Source organism: Ictidomys tridecemlineatus, chromosome 3, assembly GCF_052094955.1.
Source record: "Ictidomys tridecemlineatus isolate mIctTri1 chromosome 3, mIctTri1.hap1, whole genome shotgun sequence".
NCBI lineage: Eukaryota > Metazoa > Chordata > Mammalia > Rodentia > Sciuridae > Ictidomys > Ictidomys tridecemlineatus.
In genome coordinates this window covers 154432964-154453333 of record NC_135479.1, presented here as the reverse complement: position 1 = coordinate 154453333, position 20370 = coordinate 154432964, and the positions used below count along the sequence as shown (strand labels likewise).

The 20370-nt window shown below is 34.0% G+C and overlaps 1 protein-coding gene across 4 annotated transcripts; it reads left to right on the top strand.

The window, feature by feature from the left end:
- Nucleotides 1-4: 4 nt before the first annotated feature.
- On the top strand, nucleotides 5-19998 carry Slc35a5 (solute carrier family 35 member A5). Of its 4 annotated transcripts, none has more exons than XM_078044230.1 (7): nucleotides 5-240; nucleotides 1045-1193; nucleotides 2585-2683; nucleotides 3945-4078; nucleotides 7132-7199; nucleotides 14127-14907; nucleotides 18525-19998. In XM_078044230.1, exons 2-7 carry the CDS (start codon nucleotides 1064-1066, stop codon nucleotides 18588-18590), a joined length of 1278 nt encoding a protein of 425 aa, XP_077900356.1. In that variant the 5' UTR covers nucleotides 5-240; nucleotides 1045-1063; the 3' UTR covers nucleotides 18591-19998. The 4 variants fall into 4 exon arrangements, with proteins under 4 accessions (XP_077900356.1, XP_077900358.1, XP_077900355.1 ...); XM_078044229.1 differs by lacking the exon at nucleotides 5-240 and adding an exon at nucleotides 289-472; XM_078044231.1 differs by lacking the exon at nucleotides 5-240 and adding an exon at nucleotides 370-495.
- Nucleotides 19999-20370: the final 372 nt, after the last annotated feature.

The following is a 20370-nucleotide window of genomic DNA, read 5'->3' as shown; positions in this document are numbered from 1 at the left end:
TAACCCTGAGCGCGCTTGCGCAATGGGCGCCGAGTACGCTCTATCCAGGTCGAGACGTTATCTTGCTTTTTGTTCCGGAATAAGGAGCCGAGGGGAGAGGCTTTTTCGCCTCTGTTTCCCTCTTATAGCTTCCCTTCCTATGGACCGTAAAAACCTGCTGCTGCTACTACGGAGCTAAACAATCACTGTCTTAGCTCTATGATGTGCGTTCTTCCACTAGAAGCTTTTCTGACGGCTGAGGTAACCGCGCCCCGCAGGCAAAGTATTGCGCGTGCGCATGAAAGGGGGGGAGTGTTGCCAGTCGAGCTCCTTACTGCGCAGGTGTAATGAAAGGGTTTCCCTTTCTGTGGAGGGAAACCTGGCCTCCTTGTAAACTGGAGGTGTCTCGTTGGTTCTGTCATGCTTGTGCCTGGCTGCGCTGTAGAATTGGCATTTTCTCTCCAGTCCCGGGCTCCATGTGCGGTGCTTACCGGTATGCTGGGAGGCTTTGGGCAGGTACTCACCCAGCCTGGGATTTCGTGTCCTCAAGCTGTCAAAAGAGGCCTGAGACTCGTTGAACCCAAAGATTGGCTCTTCTGTTTCCCACACCAGTGGAGTAAAAATTAGCAGCTGTGTTTTAGACATTTTCATTTTGGTCATTATGACAACGAAATCTCTCCCAGAAAACCCCTTCATCTGAGGGAAGAGCTGCTACTCAAAATGTAATTCCAAAATCCTGTTTCTGGTTTCAGGGAAAAGTTGCTGATGAGTTGGACTGCTTTTCTGCAGTACCAAAATGTCAGATTCTCACTGGCAACGATTGGTCAGCATTTCTAATCCGGCCCTGCCGTTTCTCTCTCTCGAGTACCCCCTCTTAACAGATTTTGATTTTGATTTTTCATTTCCTTTCCCCATTTTTCTCCTGTATTCAAGTTTTTTGATTCTGATATAGCCATAGCCAGATTACTGAAAATTTCCTAGTCTGCACAGTCAGTGATATTTGCATTATGTTTAATCTCTAGGTCTGACAACAGGGTTACTCATGAAAGTGTTGTTCTCTTTAAGGCAATTTAAAATCAGTACAATGGAAAGAAAGTGCTGTAGGCGGCCTGGGTTATGGCCCTTCTCAACAATGTATACATTCCTGCTAGGTGCCTTATTCATTGCTTTAAGCTCAAGTCGCATCTTACTGGTAAAATACTCTGCCAATGAAGGTAAGTTAAGACTTACAAGGTTATATAGAATCCTTTTGTGTGTGTGTGTGTGTGTGTGTGAGAGAGAGAGAGAGAGAGAGAGAGAGAGAGAGAGAGAGTTGAAGGAGTAGAATTTATTCAAGTGTGAAGAATAGAAATAACTCTTACAGGGCAAGAGGAGAACTATATAGAATACTTAATCACACATTCTCTCCTGTCTTTGGTTTCCTTGTGTATAAAATGGAGATAATAAACTTATGAAGTGCTTTCCTTCATATGAATGATAAAGCATATTTAAATATTATTCTTTAACCTTTCATTTCTCAGCAAGAAAAAATTTTGATAGTGCAGTCTGGTTCAGGCAAGGACCAAATCAAACCCTTTGTACAGAACATCTTACAACATATGATTACTTCTTCAATCAGCAGGTGTTTCTGGGCATATAACAAAATGTATAATTTCAGCCTATTTTGAAGTAGATGGGAGAATATATTTGGTCACTTGCTGTTTTTGAGGTATAATTATTATATCAATGGGTTAATATAGTTTATAAGGTTTGATAAGTATGTGCCCAATAAATTATTATTTTTTAAAATGTAAGAATTTAAGCAAATACGTCAATTCCATAAAATTGTTATGAGTATTTCTCACTACTTATTGATAACACTCAAAACCATGATATCATCACTCTAAATGATCTACTTGGGGAGTTGTGTGTCTCAATGTCAGTTAACTTCTGTCAGGTCCTAGGCTAAGTCTTAGTGATATGAATTCAAAGTGCATAAGCTATTGACCTTATCCTTAAGAACTCACTTTATTTGGGGAGACATACATAGAAACACATTGTGAAAATAGAAATAGAAATATGGCAAAGATGCAGAGACAGTGGATAAAAAAAGCTAAAAATGTTTTCTGTGTGTACTATGATATGAAACACATTGGAAAATTCTGAGTTAAGGGAATGCCATTGATAAAGTATACCTTGATTTTAATAAGGTAGAAAGGTCAAATAAGAAGAACCATAAACTGAGTAATAATACAGCAAGTAAAATCATAACAGCTTGATTAGTCAGACTCCTAAGTGTCAATTAAATGGTCAATTTAGAAGGCAGTCTGCAATGCCTTGCCACAGAGCTTTCTTTGCTATTGGCCCTAGTCTCTTCAACATATTTATTAGTAACATGGATGAAAGCATTAGGCATGCTTTATAACTTAAAGCTAAATAAAAGAGAGATAGCTAATACACTGGATGAACTGTTTCAAAATTTCATAAAAGCAAAGCAAATGGTAAGAAATTTATTGCAGTCAGTGCAAAGCCAGCTTTTAAGTTTAAAGACAATTATAATTATTAACTGCATACAAACATATAGAATAAAAAGTATAGTTAAGAAAACATTTCTGTTATATTTCAGAGAACAAGTATGATTATCTACCAACTACTGTGAATGTATGCTCAGAACTGGTGAAGCTAGTTTTCTGTGTGCTTGTGTCCTTCTGTGTTATAAAGAAAGGTGAGTCTTGAAATGGTACTATGTAATCGCAGAATCAAAAAACATTAGAACTGGAAATGACAGTTTATATCATTCTGGTCCTTTTTATATCTGAGGAAGCTAAGACACTAACATAATTGTGTTTTATTATAGGTAGAGAAGTATGCTCAAAGTATTCTGTAGAGCTGTACTAGAAAGGACAGAGCTAGTACATGAACCCACACATCCTGTCCACTGCTTTCCCTCATACTTGTTCTTGTTATGGTTTCACAAGCCCGTTGGTTTTTTATCTAAATTCAGGATTTTCTAAATCACTGCTAATGTGAGGTGCTATGCATCATATTGCAAAACAGTTCCCATTTTGTACAGGGAAGTCACCATAGTAACTCTGGAGTCAAAGAGGTACTATGTTTTGAGGTAGAACTATTAAATAGGAATAGTAATCCTTTCCTCAAATGTAAAAGTATTACCCTTTATGGAATGTACAGGTCTTTGTCGTAATTCTTCACCTCATTTCTCCAGTTATGAACCCTTAACCCTCTGCTTCTTTGATCTGCCTTCTCAGATGAGGTAAACGTAAAATGTAAAGCATTAAAGTGATTGCCTGGGAACATGACTTTAAACATTCAAGGGTTTCAATCTGTGTAGAGTTTCTAGTTAGTGGAATACTAGTTAGTTTTAATTTCATGAAACGCAAGCATTACTTGCAGAGTTTAAACTGTTTGCTTCTCTTTTCATTTTACATTCTCCTGTTGCAGTGTTTGGCAGTCTGGAACTGGATAAAAACTCACACTAGAATTAGTAAAAGTTAATTTTAATTGCTTTAGTTCGATATGTATAAATTTCTACATATTAATTCTGTTTCCTGGTCTTCTGCAGGGTAGGAAGGAATCCCAACATGAAACTTGTTTCCCCAACACACTTATTCTAACATTGATTTTTCTCTTACTCTTATGCTCTCAGAGATATAAGAGAAACCACATGTGTATCTTGAGTCAACTTAAACAATACTTCTGCTTTAAGTTAACAGTAATTAGGATAATCAGTATTATCCTAATAAGGATGTTGCTGATTGTCAGTGATAGGACACAAAAGTGGGTTAGAGAGAGACTAGTAAAATTTCATATTATCTTTTTTTTATAGGCTAATGACCACTTAGGAAGCAAGCTTATAAAACTCCTTTTGACGAATTCTATCAGTGATAAGATATAATGTACTTTCTCTAAAAATATAGGCTTTCTCATCAAGATTATTTATTTATTGCCCCGTTTTTTTTCTGTAGAACCTCATCGAAATAGAAATTTGAGATGTGCTTCCTGGAAGGAATTCTGTAATTTCATGAAGTGGTCCATTCCTGCCTTTCTCTATTTCCTGGACAACTTGATTGTCTTCTATGTCCTATCCTATCTTCAGCCTGTAAGTAAATATGACAGAATGCCATTGAAACGATAACAGAGAAATGAGTCCCAGAAAGTATCTTCCTTTTTTTTTTCCATCATTTTCCTCGACTGTCTTAAGTTTCTTGTGGCTCTGACTGACCTTGCTGAAATTTTCCCAGATTCATTAGAAAGTGAAATTATGGATCTGCTTGCCAGGTTCTGTCACTGTTAGAGATTACTATATTAAAGTGTACTGACTGCTATGGTGGAGTTGCTCCTTGTTCCAAGAGATCTGAAGCCATGCCTCTTTGTGTAACCTTAGTCAGTCTGCCTATATTCTGAGCCATACTGTAATCAACCTCTAATCTCAATCTCAACATCCAAGCAGACTTCCATTATTAACTCAGAAAATATCTCTCTTACACCTGTTCTAATGTAGTTTAAATGCTTTCTATTTGTGTAGATTTTCTTTTTTATTAATTTTATCATTTAACCAGCAAATTCTTTGAGAGTAAGGATTGTATCCTCCCAACTGAAAAAGCCTTTGTGTCACTTTGGAAAGCCATCAGTAATCAACATTGAAGTTTGGTCTTCTGCTTTTACCCTTTACTCAGTTGATACTCAAATATGTATTCCTATTAACATCTTATAAAATGAGTATCTCTATTGCCTTTATTGCCAGAATGTGTTTTAAGTTTCTTTAAAAGGTTAAAGTGGGCATTTTGGTTGTAAGTAGGATTTTTATTGTCACTGATCTCTGTGAAACCTGTTACATGTAACCAGGTGAATTTTAGAACAGGATGAAAAGGCGCAATAGCACTATAGTAGGAAACAGGAGATTTTAACATTTTTTTCACAACTTAAAAGCTATGTAACAAGTTAGGCCCTAACTGCTCTAAGTTTCGGTTACTCTATTAAGTAGAAATAAACTAATCTAAGTCAAAAGCAGGAATCTGGACTAGTTGATCACTTTTAGCTCCTTGACCCATGTTGGTAGTTAGTGCTCAGTCCATCTAAAACGTCTTATAAATTCTTGTTTCCACTTCTTTTTTTAGATTTGAGAATTCCTGTGCCTAACAATATAATTATTCACATTCAGTAAATAAATATTTGTTGGTTTTTTTTTTGTATCCAACAGAGAAACTCTAAATTTATACTCCTTTCCTTCCCCTTTCCTTCTCTCTCTTTCTCTCTCCTTTTTTTTTTTTTTTTTTTTTTTTGGATACCAGGATACTTAACCACTGAGTGATATCCCTAGCCCTTTTTATTTTTTATTTTGAGACAGGGTCATCCTAAGTTGTTTAGATTCTCAGTAAGTTGTTGAGGCTGAATTTGAACTTGGGATCCTCCCCTGTCTCAGCCTCTCAAGCCACTGGGATCACTGGTGTGCTCCACCATGCCTGCTGCATGTTTCTTCTTTTTCTTCTGTATTTATTGTTTTGCTTTTCCTTCCCAATAATGTACAAACACAGATATTATAAAACAAACCACATGGCATACTCTTGTATTTCTATTTGAGCCAATTGAAAGAATTAAAGGGAGATACATGGAAATTTAGGGGCAAATAGCTCTTATGTTTGATTTATTCTATAGTACTATATGGTAACAGTGTTTAGAATTCCTCAGACCAACCAGGCTGCTTAGTTAGGTGTGTTTGCATTGCCCTTGGTATATTTATCTAGGACCACCACTTCTTTACTCTTACCAAACATTTTCCTCATCTTAGTTTTCTCTTTTAACTGGGGGTTCACAAGAATTTGTCTTACAGAGACATACTCTGGAAAAACCCAATTCAAAGTTTTCCAATAAAAGAAAAGATAAATGGTTAAGAAGGTAGAAATGCTAATCACCTTGATTTGATCATTACATTGTATTACACGTATTATGTTACATTATGTATGTATCAAATTATCACCCTTTATGTACCCCATAAATATTTACAATTATTGCACATCAATGAAAATTTTTAAAAATTCAGTAGAAAAGCAACAATGGTATATTCTTTGAATTATTGTTAGTTTTTTTGAATTATTCTTTTTCAGTTTTAATGTAGCTGCTTATTAGCCATGTTTGCTATCATTAGTAGTTACATAAGACTGCTTGTACTCTTTGGAGTTTATTTTTAGTTTTTATTATACTGTTGGTACTAGGGATTGGAATCAGGAGTGCTCTACCACTGAACTACTTCTCAAACCCTTTTTTTTGAGACAAGGTTTTGCCAAGTTGCCCGTGCTGGCCTTGAACTTGCAAACCACCTGCCTTTGCCTTTAGATTCACTGGGATTACAAAGATGTGCCACTACACCTGGCTCTCTGTGGAGTTTAATCAACTTAAATTGATAGCAAGGAAGAAAGCAGGGTGAACCAAATCATAGGATTTATTTTTAAAATTATTGATATTGTCAGGTCCAGTTGTATAGAGCAGTGATAGATTTTCATGCTTTCTGAGCAAACTATATACACATACAGATTAATACTGTTCCTATGAAGTGTGACAGAATTCTCAAAAACAGACCACTATAAAATCTGGCTAACATGTTTCTAAGTGTTTAGAATAACTTGAATCAATCCAAAGGGTGGAGTTTGATTTTGAGTCATGTTAGTTCAAGCTGGAAAATTGATTCAATTTCTAGAACAGTAAAGATGCTTAAAAATCTGTCTAAATTTTATTACCATATAAATGGGCCTAACGGTACTTCCTTTCTACTCACCTATAGAAGCAGTATTAAAAATCTATAAAGTGTATTGAAAGCAATGGAAAGTATATTTCATAGGCATGGTAGCTGTTAATTTCTAGACCTAAACCTTTACAAGTCATAAGTATTTCCAGATCTACACATAAAGATTATTTACACAGGCATTGCCTGAACTCAAACACACAGTTTCAAAGCCTGAACAATAATTTGATCATATCTCCATAAATTTAACAAGCAATAAAAATGGAATTTAATCCTCTAGTGAAATAGCTGCCCTAATAGCCCCTCTGGTTTTTTACTAAAAAGCTTTTTTTGTCAGGTGAATTACTAAACTGGGAGATTTCTTAGGTCAGTACTCTGTTTGAATTGTAATTCTATCTTCTCTTTCTTTCTAGGCCATGGCTGTTATCTTCTCAAATTTTAGCATTATAACAACAGCTCTTCTATTCAGGATAGTGCTGAAGTAAGTAGCTTGCTGTGAAAGCATATATCATACTTTAAAATGGCACAGCCTGGTTTCAGATGATATACCCGGGGCCCTGAGCCCTCCGAATCCCAAGACCAAGATTTTGTTCCTAATTGGCTTTGTGTATTGGGCACATTGTTTAACCCATGTTGAAAGCAACTCCAGTCTAAAACTTCTGTGATCAGATATATGTAAAATGTCTTGAGCATCTCAAAAATAAGATAATTAATTGGGCTATAATTATTACTTTAATTATTAGTGCCAGATTTTCAAGAAAGAATTCATAAGCTTTTTAAATACAGTCAATTGGACACTTAATTAGGGAATCAAGAGGTTCCTAAGATATTTAATACATTAGTTCTTTGGAGATGATAGAGTGGCAAATTCTTTTTTTAACCCTTTGAGATAAATTCATGATTTGATCCCTAACTGGAAGACAATTTGTTTGAAGAATCTAGTCAAAATGAATAAGAATGATGGGCTTTTAGACTTAAAAATGTTTTCAACCATCTTACAATATCCAGGAGGACCACTGAGTAGTATAAACATTTTTCAGTAAATAGGCTCTGCTACAAAGCAAAAAGGAAAATATTGTAGTCTGAAGTAGGCTGATACAAAGATAGTAGGTACTTAATCTCAAATGAATTTGTTAATAATGACGATAAAAGAATAAAATTAACTTTTTATTATATTTGTCATGACGATTTTTAAATTTTACATTCTTTTTATCTTCTTAATTTCTTATATTTATATGTTATGTGATAGGTGTTCCTTAATAATTTATGTGTACTAAAGGATGGATAGCTTATATAGAGGCAACCTAAATGTTTGTTGAATCCATGATACATTTATTATATAAATTATGTGAGTTTCTAGAAACATTTACTCTGAGGAAACATTCAACTTGATAGTTAATGTGAGATATTTTTAAGAATTAACAGTACACTTAGTATAGTTTAAATGTTAGAATACATTGAAATTTGCTTTGTGCATCATGTTCTTCACTTTAGTTGTGAATTGCAAAAACAATTCTATAACTAGCAAGTTAAAAGAATGCGATTCCAAAAAATGTTTTGAAGCCTTTGAAATCAACATGATAATCACTTTGTAAAAAATTGCATTCTAGGAGAATTTGTGTAAGTGATAATATTTTTGTATTTAGTTCCTGTGATAAAATGGAGATGCACTTCCATGAACAAAAAAAAAAAAAAAAAACTGGTTCCAACATTTAATAAAATGTTCACAGTTTAATAAGGGAGTAGAGGCCTCAAATTTTTTCCAGAGAAATGCCAGTTCATTAGGACACATAGTATAAAACTTAAGTTATTAGATAATATACAAGTTTTTTATTGAGATTACATTAAAACTTCATTTGCCAAATCATACATGATTTGAAATTCATTCGTTAGTTGTTCTAACTTTACCCTCTAGTAAATCTAGTTAAATTTTTAAGCATTTAACTGTTTGTATTAAGAAAGTTAATTCTTCATATAAGCAAATTCAAATCTACTTGTACTGTAAATTTTAATTGTTTTAACATTAATTATAATAATAATTATATTTTGCAAATTTTAATAATCACATTTATGAACTAAAGCTAAAAATATTTTCCATACACTTTACCTCTTATTTTCAGAACAATAATATTGGTTCTTAGACATGTTAATAAATATCTCTCTGTTTTGAGCCCTTGGAAGTGTTTATGGTAAAGAATAATAAAACCACTCCAGTTTTATTTCTTCCAGGAAAGCAAAATTAGCAACCTGAGTGGGTCTTAATTGTATTAATTCAAAAATTAGCACTGATGCATCTCTAAATAATAAAGCCACAATAGTGTGCTAATTAATAGTGTTTTTATGAGCATGACTTTTAAGTATTCTTTTATTTAGTATTAGCTTTTATTACATTTTTAACTTTTATTAATTGTTAAAACACACAGCATATTTGCCATCTTAACCATTTTTTTATTATATGATTCTGCATATTAGGCATATTCATTTTATTGTGCAACCAATCATACTTTCCAACTTACAGATTTGAAACTCTGAACACATTAAACAACTCTCTTTTTTTTCCTCCCACGCTTGGTAACCACCATTCATTCTACTTTTTGTTTCTGTGAATTTGACCGCTTTAGAAACCTCATGTCAATGGAATCATACATTCTCTTTTTGTGACTGGCTTCTTGCACTTATTTATGTTTCCAAAGTTCGTCTGTGTTGTAGCATGCAACAGGATTTCCATCTTTTTAGAGGCTGAATAATTTTCCTCTCTTCCTTAACTGTGTTCTCTTTTAATCATTTTGTCATTGGTGGTATATGTTGTTTGTTTTTCCACTCTTTGTGGGTCATATGATCATTCCTTTGCCCTTTGCCATGAAATTTTGGCTTTGGAGTAGCAACTTAAGGGTTCTATCACATGTTCTTGGTTTGTTTGCCATAACTCATTTTTCATTTAGAATACTTAGTTGTTTTATACTTGACTCTAACAGAGCCATCAAACATCTTTTCTATACAGGTATAATAAGGCTGCAAAAGTAGAAAAAATTAGGTGGTGATTAATGCAAGAATTAGTTGGAGGAATTTGAAAGTGGGGGAAAAATACCATTTAAATGTCCTATTGGCTTTTCTCAAGAAACTCTATGTGAATATAGATTTGTTCTTTGAAATGTAGCCACTAATTCAAAGTGGAAACTGGTGGCAAACATTCTGCCTTCAAGTCTGCCTCATTGGTTTGCTCTTGCACCTTAGCAGAGTTGTTTAATCTTGTTTGCTTTGGCTTTGGAAAATAATAGCATCAACCTGGAAATTTATATTTTACAGCAAAATAACCATGATTAGCAGTTATTTTTACCTACTTATATGTATAAGGTTCTCTGATTTTACCAAGCAAAGCTGTGGGAAAAGATCATTAACAAACACATTTTGATACACAACCTGTCCCAACCAGCAGAAGAATTAAGAAATATCCCACTCAGGATTGTAAGCATTTTCTTCAAAATTATTTATTTACTTTACAAAGCTTTATGATTTCTCTTAAATCTACTCCAGTCGGTCTCTTTGCTACTAGGAAATGTATTTTGTACAGTGCTTTGAGAAAATAAATTGTTTCATAACCTACTAAATTGTTTTGATGCTCTGCCTTGATTTACTATCTAGCATATTTACTATTCTACCATCTTTGTGCCATATTTCCCAATATGGTAGAAAGATGGTAGAATTATTTTTATCTGACATAATTTGAATGTGATTGTTCAGTCACTAGGTAAACTCATAATGGAGAATCTCAATATATAGTCATCCATAGATATCCATAGCAGATTGGTTCCAGGACCCCTGCAGATACCAAATTTATGGATGTTCAGGTCTCAGTATTTGCATGTTACCATATACTCTGTCATTTCTAGATTACTTAAAATACTTAATACAATGTAAATGTTTTGTAAATTGTTATCATACTGTATTGTTTAGGAAATCATAAAATTTGTACATGATCAGATAAAATTCTTTTAAAATATTTTTGATTTGCAGTTAGTTGAATCTATTGATGCAGCACTTATGCATACAGAGGGCTAACTGCAAAAACAGTAATCCACCCCCCCCCCATCTGTGGGAGATAGACATTCTAATACTCCCAGTGGATGCCTGAAACTAGATAGTGCTGAACCCTGTTACAGTAGTTTTTTCTCTATATACATATACAAATGTAATGCCCTTTTCATCTTAACTAAATATTTGCCATATACTGTGAGTACAATTTTTGCAGTTTGAAGTTTGGCAGCAAAACATGTATTTTGTTTTCCTCCCCCACCCCCCCCCACCCCTCCGTTGAGAACTTTAACCTTTTCACCTAAAGGAAGTGCTTTAAAGCATTTCTTTGGCATTTCTGAATTGTTGGCATCATTACTCTTGCTCCTTAAAGCTATTACTAAGTAAAATGAGCATTACTTGAGCACAAGCACTGTGATACCTCAAGTGTCAATATGATAACTGACTGATGGGTAGGTAGCACATACAACACAGATACACAGGGAAAGGGGATGATTCATATTAAGGTGGGACAGACTTGCTATAATGAGATTTTATCCTGCCTAAAACATCAGAGAATTTGAAACATATAAATGGTTTTGTCTGGAGTTTTTCATTTATTAGTTTTGGGTTTGCATGAGAAACAAAACTGCAAATGGGGATAGTGTATGTGTGTAAATCTAAATTTATTTTAACTTTTGTTTATCTGTTCATCCTTTTGATGAACATCTTTCTGTTGTTGAGCTAGGGTTTTTCCCTTGAGTATATGTAGGGTTTGCTAATTGGAGTTCTTTGGTTTCTTTCTTGTATGAAGCTATAGTCACTTATGATCCATGACTTCTGGTTTCAGTTACCTTAAAGCACATCAAGTATTTGAAAATACTTCTAAGGAAGATAACTCATCAAGATTTTTATTATTTTTCCCTAACCTTTACAATTAGCTTACCTATATATAATTTACAACCAGCTTTTTATCTTCTGAATTATTTCCCTTTACCTAGTATTTCTAAAAGTTTCAACTCAGTTTTAAATAAAACAGTATCCCTTTTCATAGTTTATCATTTATGTAGTTGTTAAAATATGTTATGACAATAAGGAGGTCACCAGGTAAAAACACATTTGGGAACAGAGATTTGGGAGCAGAGACCATCAGGAAAAGTGGTCTTTTAGCCACTCGGTTCACTTAGCAGTCAGCTCCTAGTAGTAATTGACTCTGTTTTACTTGAACAGAGGAAGAATTAGATAAGTGAACTATTTTATTACATTAATTAAACTGAAGAATAAACTTTTCCATGCAGAATTGGTCATCATTTATAAATACACAAGTCCTTAGCTAATTTTGCAGGATAATTTATGAAGCTTTATATTTTTTTGGAAAGCATACAATTTCTTAATAATTTTTAATAATTTTTACCTTCTGGAATATTACCTCAGGTGAGTAATTATTTAGAGTAGGTATTATTTAGTTTAATAGTTTGTTTCCTTAGATTCTTTATTTGCAATGTCAATATTAAGGGAGAGTCTATTTTCCAAGAATTCAAAATTTCTAAAGATACTGTTTTTGCCTCAATTCTTATGTATAATATTTGTTTATATAATTATTTTAATAAATCAGACATCCATTTTTCATCTCTGTAATTTTCTCTTACCATTTCTGTTTGCTTTCCACTACTTAGTATGTACCAACTGCACCTTCAGAACTTTAGGAAACTAGTTCACAATTTTTGACCTCATGACATAGAGCTATAGCTAACCCCATCACTGAGCTCTAGCTCTAGTTAATTAGAAAATTATGTAAATGAGAAGACATGAAAGTGTGCAGACAGGTGTGTTGCTGTCTAGACTGGTATGGATTTCACAGTGTCAGAGCATGAAGCTATATAGAAGTATTAGTGGAATCAGACGTATGTGTTTACCCTTCATATATATATCATGGGAGCTCAGAATTATTTCTGAAGTTTTTTTGTTGTCATTTTGTTTTGGTTTTAGTTTTTTTAGCAGTATGGGGATTGAAATCAGGGCCTTGAGCATGATATGTAAGCACACTACCACTGAGCTACATCCCCATCCCTCAGAATTATTCTTAAAAAGTTGTGATGATCTAGAACATACAAAACTATGACTCAGATCCCTTTCTTACTCCTTCATAATATAGACCTTAGGGAAATCAGTTAACCTTTCAAGACAGCTTTCCTCCCTCAGAGCCTGACCCCCAAAAGTAGGTGCTCAATAAGTTCTCCAATAAAATTCTTAGGACTTCTGGTTCTCATATATAACTTTATTCTTCTGCCTTTACTTATGTCATATTCTTTTCTTGGCTTCTCATTTCTTTAACCTAATTGATCTTCTAGCATCAAGATTTTGTTCTCTGCAGAGTACCACAACCTGAGATATTCCTTTGTTCTTCGTTAACATTGTAAATGATTGTTGCCTTTGTATAGATACGTCACTCTGTCTGGAGATGACCAGTGTCCATTTAGATGTTTTTCATCTCAAGTGTCATTTCCTCATTGAAGCCATACCTGACTTTGTTTACAGATTCAAGTGCTCCTTCCTTACTTCAGTGGTTCCATGTATCATTTGTCACACATTCTACTGCCATTATTTGGTTTATAACTCTCCTTATTAAAGCATAAATTCATTAAGGAGAATGATCCAGTCTTTATCTCCCCAGTTTGCCTGGCATGTAGTAGCTGCTTATTAAATATCTGTTGAACTGAATGATTAAGCAAAATTAAATAATAATTCATATCTCCTGTATCTCACAAGTCTGTTGTAAGGTAAAATAAATAAATAAAGCATTGTTAGATTTTTAAACTGAAATACTACCCCAAAAATCTTTTTTTCCTTGCCTTATCAGCCAGTAGTTAACAATATAATGCTTTTCTGATTAGGACCTTCATTCAGGAGCTAGCTTCCTTAAATATTTTTTGGTTCATGAACACTTCTGAAGAATAGATCTCCTTTCAGGGGGCTGGTGGGTGGGAATCATCTATATAGAAGATTTCTGAAGCTACTCTGCATTTTTTCAGGTCTTTAGAAACCAATTTGAGAATCACTGCTGTAACCAATCTTGTAGCACAGAGGTTTCTGTACCAAGATAGCTCTGGATGTAGAGATGGTGCTTTGTTAAACTTGCTGCCTAAAAGGAAACCCACAAGAAGAAGAAATGATTGAATGGCCTTAAGGGAAGTTATTATGAAAGCAAATTAAAATGTCAAATTTGAGACACAGAGATACCACCAGCAGGTTTTCTTTGAACTTGAAGTGTGGGGAATGCTAGCAAAACTGGGTATAGTTTATTCAACAAGCACTTGGGTTTCTGGGTTTTCAGTAGAAACAATGGATACAGGTGGGAAAGACAGTAGTAAAATCTTGTTTTTCATCTTTGGAACAGGCGGCATCTAAACTGGACACAGTGGGCTTCCCTCCTGATTCTCTTCTTGTCTATTGTGGCCCTAACTGCTGGCACTAAAACTTCACAGCATAACCTGGCAGGACATGGATTTCATCATGATGCCTTCTTCACCCCATCCAATTCATGCCTTCATTTCAGAAGTGAATGTTCCAGAAAAGACAATTGTACGGCAAAGGAGTGGACTTTTCCTGAAACTAAATGGAACACCACAGCTAGAGTTTTCAGTCACATCCGCCTTGGCTTGGGCCATATCCTTATTATAGTACAATGTTTTATTTCTTCAATGGCTAATATTTATAATGAAAAAATATTGAAGGAAGGGAACCAGCTCACTGAAAACATCTTCATACAGAACAGCAAACTCTATTTCTTTGGCATTCTTTTTAATGGACTGACACTGGGCCTTCAGAGCAGTAACCGTGATCAGATTAAGAACTGTGGATTTTTTTATGGACACAATGTATTTTCAGTAGCCCTTATTTTTGTAACTGCATTCCAGGGCCTTTCAGTAGCTTTCATTCTCAAGTTCCTGGATAACATGTTCCATGTCTTGATGGCTCAGATCACCACTGTCATCATCACAGCAGTATCTGTCCTGGTCTTTGACTTCAGGCCCTCCCTGGAGTTTTTCTTGGAAGCCCCATCAGTCCTGCTCTCCATTTTTATTTATAATGCCGGCAAGCCTCAAAGCCTGGAATATCCACCTAGGCAAGAGAGGGTCAGAGATCTAAGTGGCAATCTTTGGGAGCGTTCCAGTGGGGTAAGTTTGTGAGGATACTGCTTTTTGCTTGTTCTTCCCCAAATTGAAAACATGTTTATTCAAGGAAAAATAAGAAAAGTATTAGATCTCTGTGACTGTTGGAAAGCAGTCAACAGATGTGCATTGATGTTTGCAGGGACTCATGATAAATGCTATCAGGGATCAAGAAAAAGTTTAAATCATCTCTCAAGGACTTTATGTGTTGATAGTATCACTGACCTGGAAGATGCTTCCCAGGTCTTGTCCAGTTTCCCTACCTTTATGATTGAAGAAACTGGCTAAGTGTTTTACAGGTAATAAGTGAAAGAATTAATATTAAACCCATGAGGTCTGACTCCTAGTCTCTTGCTCTTTCCACTGCACAATAGGTGGAAAAATAAGCCTCATTCATAAAAAGAAGTTTATCTTTTACTTTCATCACTCTTACATGGAAAACCTAGCTCTTTAATTTTTCTTATAGTTATTTATAAACCACAATGTGCCAGAAAGACAGTTTCTAAGGAAGGTAGTTTTCAAAAAGATCTTCACAAGTAGAAAAAAAATTTCTAGAAAAACACGTATGTAGTTATTCTGAATATATGTCAGTTGCTTATAATCATGTGGAAGGATATTTCACTCATGTTATAAGTAAATTCATAATCTTGGAGATTCTATTAAGGAGTTAAATATATGGTTAGACAAAAAAAATGCAATGAACTCTTCTATATAGCTTTAGCTTTACAATTTTCATGATTATACAAAATATGAACTGTTTCACACAATGAACACATTTACATGTTCACCCTTTGGGAAGTCTGTTACTTACTAGCATCCATGGCAGACTTTCTGTAAGTGTCATGCCTCTCAGGTGGTAATAAAACAAATCTGAAGATGAAAAATTTAGAAGTTTACATCCCACATGCCCCAGTCCTGCCAGTATACATTCAGAATTCCTCTTTTCCCCCGACAATGGACTGATGATGATGTTTGCCCCAACTTTTAAGTAAAATGACATCAATTTAGGTAGTAAGACTAGTTTATATTTTTTCCTCCATCCTTTAATTGTTTCACCTCAAGACCAGCAGGTGGTGCTCCTTACTTTACTCATGTTGTTAACTTTGGAGTACATTTTACTTTTTTTTAAGTTTAATTTTTTATTACAATATTATAGTTATACTTAGTAATTGGATTCTTTTTGACAAAATCATTCAAGCATGGAATTTGATTTATTCCATTTAGATCCCTGTCTTCCTGCTTCCCTTCCCTCCTCCCTTTTCCTATACTTTGTCTACTCTACTGATCTTGTTTTGCACATTTGTTTATTTTTGATTGGTGCTTTTGACATATACATAAAGGTGGAATTCACTGTGGTATATTTATATATGCACATAGTGTGATTTTGTTAAATTCATTTTTGCATTTTCTCCCCTTTCCTGTCCCCCCCATATCCTACTCCACTGAACTTCCCTTTATCTTTATGATACCTGATTTCCCCCCTACTCTCCCCCCCTACTTATTTGCCCTAACTTCCACATATGAGAGAAAACATTCAACCTTGATTTTCTGAGTCTGGCTTATTTCGCTTTGCATGATGTTCTCTGTTTCCATCCATTTACTAGCAAATGCCATAATTTCATCATCCTTTGTGGCTGAGTAAAACTCCATTGTGTATATATTCCACATTTTATTAATCCATTAACCTATTAATAGGCACTTGAGCTAGTTCCATAATTTAGTTATTTTTAATTGTGCTGCTGTAGACATTGATGTGATTGTATCACTGTAGTATGCTGATTTTAGTTCTTTTGGATAAATACCAAGTAGTGGGGTAGTGGAGCCATATGGTGGTTCCATTCCTAGTCTTTTGAGAAATCTTTGTTCTGCTTCCAAGAGTGGTTATACTAAAATGCAATCCCATCAACAATGTTTAAGTGTCATTTTTCCCCACATTTATTTATTACTTGTATTCTTGATAATCGCCATTCTAACTAAAGCAACATGAAAACTTAGTGTAGTTTTGATTTGTGTTTTCCTTAGATATCGTTGAACATTTTTTCATATATTTGTTGACTATTTGTTTTTCTTCTTTTGAGAAATGTGTTTTAGTTGTTTTTCTCATTTATTGATTTGGGTTATTTGTTTCTTTGAGGTTAATCTTTTTGAGTTTTTTAATATATTCTGGATATTAATTCCCTGTCAGAGAAGTAGCTTGCCAAGATTTTCTCTGATTCTGTGGGGTCCCTATTCATGCTCTTAATCTTTTTCTTTGCTATACTGAACACTTGTTGATTGTTGGTTTTATTTCTTGAGCTTTAGTGGTCTTGTTAAGGAAGTCAATGCCTGCATCAATATGATGGAGCGTTAATTTTGTTTTCGTGTAGCAGTTGCAAAATTTCTGGTCTAATTCCTAAGTCTTTGATCCACTTTGATTTGATTGGGGGGCAGGGCAAGAAATAGGGATCTAGTTTCATATTTCTATTCAGTTTTCCTAGTACTAGTTGTTTAAAAGGCTATCTTTTCTCTGACACATGTTTTTGATTCCTTTGTCAAGTATCAGATGACTGTGTATCTGTGTGGGTTTATCTCTCTGTCTTCTATTCCATCAGTCTTCATGTCTATTTTGATGCTGGTACCATGCTGCTTTTATTACTATAGCTCTGTAGTATAATTTGAGATTAAATATTATGATGTCTCCAGCACCATTCTTCTTGCTCAGGGTGGCTTTGGGTATTCTGGGTCTTTTATTATTTTTCCAGATAAATTTTAAGACTGCTTTTCTAGTTCTGTGAAGAATGTCATTGATATTTTGATGGGAATTGCATTGAATCTTATATTGATTTTGGTAGGATAGCCATTTGACAATGTTAATTCTGTCTATCCAAGAACATGGGAGGTCTTTCCATCTTCTAAGGTCTTCTTCAATTTTTCTTCAGTGTTCTATAATTTTCTTAGTAGAGATCTTTCACCCTTGATTAGGTTAATTCTCAAGGTTTTTTTGGTTTTGATGTTTCTTGTTTTATTTTTGTTTTGTTTTGTTTTTTAAAGTTATTATGAACAGGATTGTTTCCCTGATTTATTTCTCAGCAGAATCACTACTAGAGTATAGGCCATCTATTGAATTATGAATATCGATCTTGTATCCTGCTACTTTGCCAAATTCATTTATCAGCTCTAGAAGTCTAGTGGAGTTTTTTGGGTCTTCTGGATATAGGATCATGACATCAGCAAACAGATAATTTGATGTCTTCTTTTCTTATTTGTATCCTTTAATTTTCTTCTCTTGCCTGTTTGCTTTGACTAGAGTTTTTATGAACTATAAATAGAAGTGGGGAGAGTGGACATCTTGTCTTGTTCCTCATTTTAGAGGAAAGGCTTTCAGTATTTTTCTGTTCAGTTTGATATTGGCTTTGGGTTTGCCACATATATCCTTTGTAATATTGAGGTAAGTTCCTTTTATTCCTCATTGTGCTTCTAAAGTTAACTTTCCAAGTACTTATCTAACTTGACCAGATGATATTCACAATTTAATGAAATAGGATACTGATTTACATGTTAAGTAAGACTTCTCTTTACAAATCTAAATTTGACCTTTTGAATTTTGTTTTAATTAATTACTAATTTTATCTGTTTCCTTATAGGATGGAGAAGAACTGGAAAGGCTTACCAAACCCAAGAGTGATGAATCAGATGAAGATAATTTCTGATTGGTACCCAAATAGTTGGCAGCTCTCACAATTGTATTTTCACATTTTCAATATTTGTAATATTTATGTTTTCATTTTTATAAACCAAGGATGCACTAAAACATAACCCTTTTTGTATCTATCTAATCGCTCCTAAAACAGTTTCATCCCAAGGCTTAAAGTACCCAAAGTGTGAAAAATTTCCCAGGAAATGACACAGATATCAAAGCATAGAGACTATATTAATAACCCAGTGTTTTGTAAGTCAGCAACAAATATTTGCAGATTATTTTCCTTGTACTCCAAGTTTCCAAACTTGAAGTAATCATGTTAACTAGATCCTATAAATATACAGATAGAGATCAGTTTGCCAGATATTCATAATTATGTGGTTCTAGTCTGCATGTGACAGTCTTCCCTTTTTTATCATAAATAACATAGGTTTTCTCCCCAATTTAGAGACTGTAGAGATAGGCATTTTGCAATTAAAAAGCAATGAAAGTAAAAATTTTGGCTGGAGGGCCTATCTGACTGTGCCATAGTTTCAGGATGATGTAGTCCGTGCTAAATGTTTTGCCGAAAAAAGTAACTTTTCTGAAACAAAATCTCAGAATTTTAGTTTTTAAGAATTTACAGAAAATTTTTTTTTTGTAATTATCTTTCAGTGTTTTATATACAAGTAAGCTTTGTGTAAGTGAAGTTGGTTCCCAAGTTACCACAGTCAGCACTTGTATTTAAGCAAACCATTGTGAGTTGTTTGTTCCTTCCTCTTCAATTTGTATATCTCAACATCTTGGCATCATTGCTTTTGGATTATTACATTTTGGAAAATAAATATGAAGGCATTTTATTTTATTAGTTATTAATTAAAGCTTGTGACTGTTAATATGTCTTTATATCATATTCTGTTTCTGAGAGTCAAAACACTGGCTTCAAAATCATTACAAGATTATCAATAAGACTAATGCCAAAGAATTCCTTTAAAAAAGATGCTTTTGCAAATAAATGTTGACTTTTAATGAAATATGAATTGTATAACTCTAAAAATAGGAAATCACTTTACAGTAATTGTTCTCACTTATAAGTGCATGGTATTTTTTAAGGTACTTTTGCATGCAGCCAATTGACTCTATTAGATAGAGCAATCAGGTGATAGATAATTTAAAAACAAGAAAACGGTGATTTGTTAAAGGTCATGTAGCTGAATGGTGATAGGAGGACAGGCTTTAGCTTATAACACTGTATGTTTACAAAGTTCTATACTGTAAATTTAAGTGATAAGGTGTCATGCCTACACATTTCTTTTTTATTTCCTCTTAATTTTTATATATGTAAGATAATGCTATTATATAATCCATCTGTGATATCCTGAATAATATGACTGTCAAGAATTGGTCACAGTTTGTAATTAAATTAATTATTAAACCTGTATCTTGTGTCACCACTCTTTCATATGAGGTGGGATGTGGAAACTTTTTAATTTCAAAAAACAGGAGTGAGGCAAAAACTGAAACAACTTTGAAAACTCATTGAGTATATTTTTACATCTAAAAATAGCAAAACTACATACCTTAACACAGAGCATAGGCATTCATGAAATATGAAGATGATATCTATTATGGCAATCCATTTTGAAGTTAATGAACATTGCAAAGTATAGGACCTAATTTTTAGGAAATGCAACATACACAATGTTTTGTTTTGTTTTGTTTTGTTTTTTAAGTTGGGCATGGGGACACATACCTGTAATCCCAGATCCCAATTCTGAGGCTAGCCTGGGTAAACTTAATGAGAATCTATC

What these genes read in the sequence shown, in the direction of transcription:
- Slc35a5 (XM_078044229.1), top strand. Translation starts at nt 327, where the DNA reads ATGAAAGGGTTTCCCTTTCTGTGGAGGGAAACCTGGCCTCCTTGTAAA. An exon ending in TCCTATCCTATCTTCAGCCT is followed by an intron (nt 4,079 to 7,131) that starts GTAAGTAAATAT and finishes CTTTCTTTCTAG; the next exon opens with GCCATGGCTGTTATCTTCTC. An exon ending in TTTGGGAGCGTTCCAGTGGG is followed by an intron (nt 14,908 to 18,524) that starts GTAAGTTTGTGA and finishes GTTTCCTTATAG; the next exon opens with GATGGAGAAGAACTGGAAAG.